Source organism: Gekko japonicus, unplaced genomic scaffold (assembly GCF_001447785.1).
Source record: "Gekko japonicus isolate JY-2015 unplaced genomic scaffold, Gekko_japonicus_V1.1 scaffold586, whole genome shotgun sequence".
Lineage (NCBI taxonomy): Eukaryota > Metazoa > Chordata > Lepidosauria > Squamata > Gekkonidae > Gekko > Gekko japonicus.
Genome location: NW_015177025.1, coordinates 830,898 through 839,210, shown reverse-complemented (window position 1 = coordinate 839,210; position 8,313 = coordinate 830,898). Strand labels below are relative to the sequence as shown.

At 48.6% G+C, this 8,313-nt stretch overlaps 1 protein-coding gene across 1 annotated transcript in view; it reads left to right on the top strand.

The window, feature by feature from the left end:
- Positions 1 to 8,313, top strand: part of KIF1B (kinesin family member 1B) — a 167,516-nt gene that overhangs the window by 123,258 nt on the left and 35,945 nt on the right. The window contains exons 21-24 of the mRNA XM_015427822.1: positions 2,545 to 2,641; positions 3,753 to 3,901; positions 5,523 to 5,701; positions 7,136 to 7,273. Coding sequence (XP_015283308.1) covers positions 2,545 to 2,641; positions 3,753 to 3,901; positions 5,523 to 5,701; positions 7,136 to 7,273 — 563 coding nt within the window. The remainder of the gene's footprint in view (positions 1 to 2,544; positions 2,642 to 3,752; positions 3,902 to 5,522; positions 5,702 to 7,135; positions 7,274 to 8,313) is intronic.

The following is an 8,313-nucleotide window of genomic DNA, read 5'->3' as shown; positions in this document are numbered from 1 at the left end:
TTTTGCACTGCATATGAGCAGGCAGGTAGCATTGCCACAGGAACAAGGGAACTTCCCATCCTACCACACCAGAGAACCCCCCCGAGAGCCCTAAAGGATCTGAGCCATTCTGTGACCTTCTGTTCTCCTTTCAGGCTCACTTGCCGCAACAGGGGGTTGGGCTGGATTTACTCTTGCCTTAAGTGCTGGGCTCTGTTTTAGGGGCGTGTTTTGTTGGAGTCAGAAGGTCTTTTCTTGTAGGAACCCTACAGAACTTTCCTTGGGCCTCTGGCTGGTCGTTGGTGGTCTGCTGAACATAGCTCTCCTGACCTCAGCTGCATTTCCCTTAACGCTCTGACGCATCTCGGTACTTATGGCGTCTTAGGCCTGAGACTTTACCAGCCGAGTGGCCATTCTTCTGGTTTTAGTTAGACTTAAGAAGGTTTCAGTGGGTTTTCTTTCTGACGTCTCACACACAGAGAGAACCTTTGCACACACACACACCCCTTCCTCTCTGATTTCACTGTCATTTCCCAGCCTGAGCATTCTGATCGCTTGTTAACCCGCAGAGAAATGTTTTCAAGCTTCCCCCCCCCTTAACATATCTGTATAATGCTCTCAGCCCCATTTCTTTCCCTGGTCTTCAGCCTGTTTTTGCCTCCTCCTTGCTTCCTAACCAAGGAGTCCTTTAGGCCTGCAGCTGTCACTTCCATCACATTTTGTTATGTCTTCTATTCCAAGGAGCAGAACTGGTGTACGGAGCTGCCAGGCTCCTTCAGAACAGGGCTGCAACGAAAAGGGATCCACTTCCCATAGCTGATGCCGTGTTGGTTTTGGTAGCGTGGTCTCACCTGGGTAGGGACCAGTAGCGTGGGTCCCTTTTAGAAATATTCATTTCCTGCCAGTAGCGTGGGTCCCTTTTAGAAATATTCATTTCCTGCCTTTCTCTCAGAGAGGCCTCTATGACAATCCTTGCAGAGGTTTATGGCTGTCGTCATGACCATCACAATTTGAGCCCCCAAAAAGGGTTGCCAAGAAAATGATGTGTTCCATTTTAAGTCCAATAAACAATTGAAACGAGGCTCTTCCCTGCCACTGTCTGGTGAGCTGTTGCTACTTATTTAGTGTGTTCGTAATCTGTTTTGTTTCTGTCATGGAATTCAAGACGGAAAGAAGAATAGGGCTCACCAAAGAAAACGACTCTTCTATATCTTTAACACACTTAGTTGTATTATTATACCAAATTTCCTTATAACACATTTCCTGTATTAACTAGTGTTCATTCATTATATATGAAGTACATTTCACAAACATAGGGAAAGCCAGTAAATGATACTATAAGGTCCCTTACATTCCTTGGAACTACATGTTTTCAAATGAAGGAGTGATAAATAGTGTTCGGGAACTCAAATAATGAGGACTGCTCAGTTTGCTTTGCACACTTTACAGCTCCGTCAGGACGCCTCAAAGAGTAAACATTCCAGGAGCGCAGCCAAAACGACGTCAAGAATAACTACATCGAGATTTTGTATTTTTTTGTATTGTACTCATATTATCATTTACTGGCTTTGCTTATGTTGCTTAACGCTAGTTAATACAGGAAATTTGTTATAGGGAAATTTGGCATAATAATACAACTAAGTGTGTTAAAGATATAGAAGAGTCATTTTCTTTGGTGAGCCCTATTTGTCTCATTGTAATTACACCAAAGCCTGTCTAGTTTTTGATGGAATTCAAGACCGCATCCCTGGGCTGCCCCAGGAACCTCCTGACCAGACCCGCTTGGGTTGAGGAAGGGGCTGGATCATGTCCCCTCTGTCACCCAGAGCCCGGCTGCTGCTTCCTCCACCAGTTTGTTCAGTACAACTAGGGGCTTGTTAGTGGGCTGTGGACCAAGATTTCTTCTAGTCTCCCAAGAGGGTAACAGAGCTCTGCATTTAAAACACATCCACAGGCTGGATTTTTGTGCAGATATAATTGTACAACACAGAGAAGGGGGGGGAGGGAGTTCTCAGTGTTCCCTCTAACCTGAGTTAGTGTGAGCTAGCTCGCAGTTTTTTAGCCTCCGGCTCATACGTTTTTGTCTCCGCTCAGGAAGGAGGGCTCCAGAGCAAACTGATTTACGCAGTAGCCAAATCGCTCGCTCACAGCTTTAATGCCAGTAGCTCACAAAGTGGAATTTTTGCTCACAAGACTCCACAGCTTAGAGGGAGCCTAACTTCTGGTGTATGGGAAAAAGCAAAAAAACCACGAAAAGTAAAAAATGCAAATCAATGAGCAGACCCTGCTTATAGAGAGAATTCAGAGTGCTTTCTTTTTCTGCTGTGGGACCGACCAGTCACGCACCTCAAGTTCTCATTCTTGCCTGCTCTCTTTCCGGGTTCTAAAGGTGGGGAGGCGCTTGGCCTCCTTCCTGGGGAATCCTTCCATCCCTGCCCTCTACTTGTGTCTGATATACTCCGATCTTTTCAAGTATTTCTGTGTCATCGTCCGTCCCCCCCCACGGCTGCTCCCCCCCCTTCGTCTGTCTCTTCTTCTACACGGTGTCTCCTCTTTCCCCTTCAGGATTATGAGAGTAAACTCCAGGCCTTACAGAAGCAGGTGGAGACACGGTCTTTGGCTGCTGAGACCACAGAGGAAGAGGAGGAAGAAGAGGAGGAGGGTGAGTTCTCATACAGTCTAAAAAGCCTTGAGCCCAGCCTCAGATGATGGTGTGTGGTGGGATGGGGGAGAACCGGAGCGTGGGTGGGAAAAGCTATCGCCGAGGTTTTGCAGCCCTTGGTCGTGATCTGAAGAAGCGGCTGCTATTTCTGTTCTATTCCACACTTCAGACAAAAACCAGCTCCTAAGGCAGCTCGGTGGTGGAAAATGCCATCGAGTCACAGCCAAGTTATGGCAACCCCGTAGGGTTTTCAAAACAGATGGAGTTTTGCTATTGCCTTCCTCTGTGGCGGGACCTTTCGAGTTTCTTGGTCTCCCGTCCAAGCAGTAACCAGGGCCGACCCTGCTAAACTTCCAAGGTCTGATGAACTTGGGCTGGCCTGGGCCAAAGGTCACTTTGGTCGCTCCAGAGCTGGTGGGAAATGAGTTCACACACAGTTGCGGCCTGGCTGAGCTTTCCTACTGGGACGTGTGTGTATATGGGGTCCAGCCACTCAGATGGGTCTTTCCCGTCACCTGATGTCTGCGTTCCTTTGACCCTGAGGGTTCCTTTGATGGCATGGATTAAACCTGGGATCTCATGGGGGCAAAACACATCACTGCTATTGAGTTAAGACCCATCCCTAAAAAATGGGGCAAGAAACTTTTGTCGGCTTTGTTAATCTGGCTCTGTCTAAAGCAAGTTCTTAATGGTTTGTAACTAACCACAAATTTCCATGGATTTAAGGGCACTCAAGGGGGTGGATGGAGGTTTCTGCTCCCCCCCCCCCGCTTATATTTGAACTTGAGTTCCCTAGTTTACAGGACTCTTCTGAGGATAAATGGGAGGGATTTATAAGCAAGGTTCACATTAAGAGTGCCGCTTAAACCAGAAATAACGGACGCTTGTACAGAAACTAGAGTGTGTCTGTGGGTGACTCTGGAATAAAGAAGCGTTTTCCCTGCTTAAAACGCTTATATTTATTTTGGTGCCTTTTGATCCTTTTTAGAATTAGTGCAAATTCCAAACTTGTAAATAGACAGATGATTTGAAAGGGCGGGGACCGTGAGAGATTATCTCCCCCCCCCTTTCCACTACTGATTTCCCCTATCTGCCTGTTATCTTCCCGCAGTGCCCTGGACTCAGCACGAGTACGAACTCGCCCAGTGGGCTTTCAGGAAATGGAAGTATCACCAGTTTACTTCCTTAAGAGATCAGCTTTGGGGAAATGCAGTCTATCTGAAAGAAGGCAACGCGATCAGTGTGGAGCTGAAAAAGAAGGTAAGGCGTACGTGGGGGGGGGGTTATCCCGAGAAATGCAGAGCAGCTTTGCCGTGGCTGGCACTGACCGTTCAGTGGTTGTTGGTTGTGTGCTCTGCATGTAGCCGGGGACGGAGCTTGGAACAGTCAGTGCATGTCCAGAGTCGAAACATCTGTTGTGAACACTGATGCCAACTTGCTTGTCTAGCGGCGCAGGGAGGGAGAGGAAAGAGAGGAGAAGGGTTTGCGGTATTTGCACCCTTACGTTTTGCCGCAGGACTTTCTGTTTTTAATTTAAGAGAATTAAATCCCACCTCTTTGGACAAAATAAGTTTGGGACACTCCAAAGAGAGGACAGCTTTACCCAGTGCGTATAGTGACCTTGTGGAACTTGCTACTGCAATAGGCGGCCTTGGCCATTGTCTTAGATAGTACTTCAAGAGGAGGAGGAGGAGGAGGAGGAGGAGATTGGATTTATACCCGGCCCTTCACTACCCGAAGGTGTCTCAGAGCAGCTTACAAACTCCTTCCCCTTCCCCTCCCCACAACAGACACCCTGTGAGGTAGGTGAGGCTGAGAGAGCTCTTGACAGAAGCTGCTCTTTTTCAAGGACAGCTCTGAGAGAACTACGGCTTGCCCAAGGTCACCCAGCAGCTGTAAGTGGAGGAGTGGGGAATCAAACCTCGTTCTCCCAGATTAGAGTCTCTTAACCACAACACCAAACTGGCTATCAGTGGGGTATGCCTATCCGTGGGGCATATTGCCATACAGTCCACCCTCCAAACCTGTTGAAAACCACTGTAGATCAGTAATAGAAGAAGAAGAAAAAAAAGAGATTAGATTTATACCCTGCCGTTCACTACCCAAGGGAGTCTCAGAGCAGCTTACAAACTCCTTTCCCTTCCTCTCCCCACAACAGACACCCCATGAGGTAGGTGGGGCTGAGAGAGCTCTGAGAGCAACTGCTCTTTTTCAAGAACAGCTCTTATCAGAACTACGGCTTGCCCAAGGTCATCCAGCCAGGTGCATGTGAAGGAGTGGGGAATCAAACCCGGTTCTCCCAAATTAGAGTCCGCGCACTTAACCATTGCACCAAATTGGCTCTGAAAGTGTGCAGAGGGTAGCACCCATCAAGGGCCATTAGCTATCTTGAACAGTCATGTTCAGCAGTAGTATACCTCTGAGCAGCAGCTACCAGGGACGAACAGGGGAGGCAGTTGCCTTTGTGCCACAGGTCAGCGAGTGCAGAGCAATGTTCCCTCTAAGCTTGTGAGCAAAAATTCTACTTGGTGAGCTCCTGGCATTAAAGTTGCGAGTGAGCGATTTGGCCGTTGCATAAATTACTTTGCTCCGGAGCCCTCCTTCCTAAGGTAAGACAAAAATGTGTGAGCTGGAGGCTTAAAGAACTGCGAGCTAGCTTACACTAACTCAGCTTAGAGGGAACACCGGTGCAGAGGCATCTGGCTGGCTGTAATGGCAGGGATGAGTAGACCTTGGGCCAGATCCAGCAGGGAATTTCCTGTGTCCCTACCTCAGATGGAGTCAAGCTTCTGCCAAGGGCTGGCTTGCCAGCTGCCTGCCTTGGACACCCATCACGGGCCTCTCGCTGTCTGACGAAACGTTTTCCTGCCCCTCTGTCCAGGTGCAGTTCCAGTTCGTTCTGCTGACTGACACGCTCTACTCGCCGCTGCCTCCTGAGCTGCTGCCCCCTGACTCAGAGAAGAGCCGTGACGGCCGGCCTTTCCCTCGAACGGTGGTTGCTGTTGAGGTCCAGGACCTTAAGAACGGAGCGACGCATTACTGGTCCCTCGAGAAACTCAAGTACGTGAGTGGCACCACAGAGCCATCTGGTTTGTTTATATAAGATCTTTTTACGCCGCCTTTCTGACTGATCAGGATCCCCAGGGCGGTGAATGTGACAAGGGTAAAACAATTAGAAAGAATATTTAAAAATATAAAATAATTCAATGTAAGTGCGTCAGCGTACATCCAGCAGAACCAGGGAGGAGGCCAAAACCCGCTTGGGGGGGGGGCATGTCAAACAAAGCAGAAAAGTCTTGCTGGCAGAAGACACTGATAGAGAGATGAATCTCCCTGGAGAGGGAGGTCTAAAGTTTTAGTGCCACGACCGAGAGAGAGTCAGGCCCGTAGCCAGGATTTTGGGGCTTGTGGGGCAGTTTTTTTTCTGGTGGGGCTGAAGTTCTCAGTGCAGAAAGGAAAACACTTTAGCCAATAGAACGCTGTGACCAGGATAGATCTCTGAATTGCGAGCTGTCAACCACTGTAGACGACAGTTCTCAGCTGCTGCAAGTTAATCACTTCTGCCAGCCTGAGCAACAATTCTGATAACAAGCCGGCAGGTGGGGGTGATGACTTGTAGTCAAGAAAGCGAACACTTAGGCAGGAAAACTCTCTTAAAGGAGACCAGTTTCTTGACACAGAAGGGACCCTAGAGGTCACCTACTCCAACCCCCTTGCTCAGTGTGGGAATTAGCCCACTACAGCACCCCACTCTGCTTAAACGAACGCACACCTTTTAAAAATGTTTTTAAATGACTGGGTGGGGGAAGCATTTACCGGAGAAATTCTTGTGGGGCCCACTATAGCTATGGGCCTGGGGGGGGAGTCCTTTCTTGGTTCACCACCGATCTGGCTTCAGAGGGCAGGGGCAACTGAAGCAGGGCCTTTGAAGATGGCTAGAATGAGCAGGTAGAAGAAGAAGAGATTGGGTTTAGACCCCGCCCTTCACTACCCAAAGGAGTCTCAGAGCGGCTCACAATCTCCTTTCCCTTCCCCTCCCCACAACAGACTCCCTGTGAGGTGGGTGGGGCCGAGAGAGCTCTTTCAAGAACTGCTCGTGAGAGAACAGCTCTGAAAGAATGTGTGGCTGACCAGTGGCTGCATGTGGAGGAGTGGGGAATCAAACCCGGTTCTCCCAGATTAGAGTCCGCACTCCTAACCACTACACCAAAACTGGCTCTCTCAATGTAGATTCATATGGTAGCCAGTGGTCTATCTTGGAAACATCCATAGACCCATCGCTAGGTTTTCTGCTCCCTGTTGCTGATAAGGATGGATGAACCGTCTCTTTTTAAGCTCTCTTCGTTTCCATAAATTCTCATTGTGAACTGTTTGGTCCACTCATTGCTCCCTTTGGGGGTGGGAGGAGATGGCCATCTCCTCATGCACAAAGAACCCTCTGAAATAGATGGCTATGGGTTCTACACTGATTTTGCGACCTGTTCCACTTCTTAGGCAGCGGCTGGAACTGATGCGGGAGATGTATGACCGGGCAGGAGAAATGACATCCAACGTGCAGGAAGAGATTGAGAACACCATGACTGGGAGTGACCCTTTTTACGATCGGTTCCACTGGTTCAAGCTGGTCGGGAGGTAAGTGATAATCAAATCCAGACTGGGTGGTAGATTTTTAAGGACTGTCCCCAAGCGAAGACTTGGACGAAGAATGGAGTCTTGTGGGTAAAGCATGGAAGTGTCTTGAGATCGAAAGCTTTCTGAACCGAAATCAAACCCATCAGCAGAAAAACTGAACCCAAAGAGTCACATTATTTGCAAGCAGGATCGTTCCAGGTTCCCCCAACGTGTGAGGTTCATCTGAGTTGGGAGGTGCTCGTTTGAGAACTCGAGAGCACCTCAGAATGCTGCGATTCTTTCCTAGAATCAAACTATTGTGTTTGTGGATTGTGCTTTTCTGTGTCTGCACAGGTTTTTCCCACCTCTGGAAAAGCTAACCTTTTGGTGTAGTGGTTAAGTGCGCAGACTCTAATCTGGGAGAACTGGGTTTGAGTCCCCACTCCTCCACTTGCACCTGGCTGGATGACCTTGGGCAAGCCATAGTTCTGGCACAGCTGTTCTTGGAAAAGAGCAGTTTCTGTCAGAGCTCTCTCAGCCCCACCTCCCTCCCAGGGTGTCTGTTGTGAGGAGGGGAAGGGAAAGGAGTTTGTAAGCCGCTCTGAGACATCTTTGGGTAGCGAAGGGCGGGGTATAAATCCAATCTCCTCCTCCTCCTCCTCCTCTTCCTTCTTTCTTCTTCCTTCTTTCTTCTTCTGATTACTTTTTAAATTTCTCTGGCGAGGACACATTCAATATGACAATAACACCTATGAGATCCCCTGTACTTTAAGGTCTTGGAAGCAAAGGTGGAGTTTAAACAGGCTGAGGGCTGTAATGCAACCCCTGGTGTAGAGGGACAGTTTTTGGAATGAAGCCTCCCCTATGCTGCTGCATACAATGTGCCTTGCTTCCGAAACAGTTCAGTGGCTGGGGCCAGGAGTGTTTTTGTCATTTTGTACGTTCTTTCGTGTAGTGGCCACTTGAATATAGATTAGGTGGGTTGGCTGTGTTGGTCTTAAGCAGGGGTCATTTCGTAGAAAAAGAGCTAGGGGAACTCATTAGCATAACTCATTAGCATA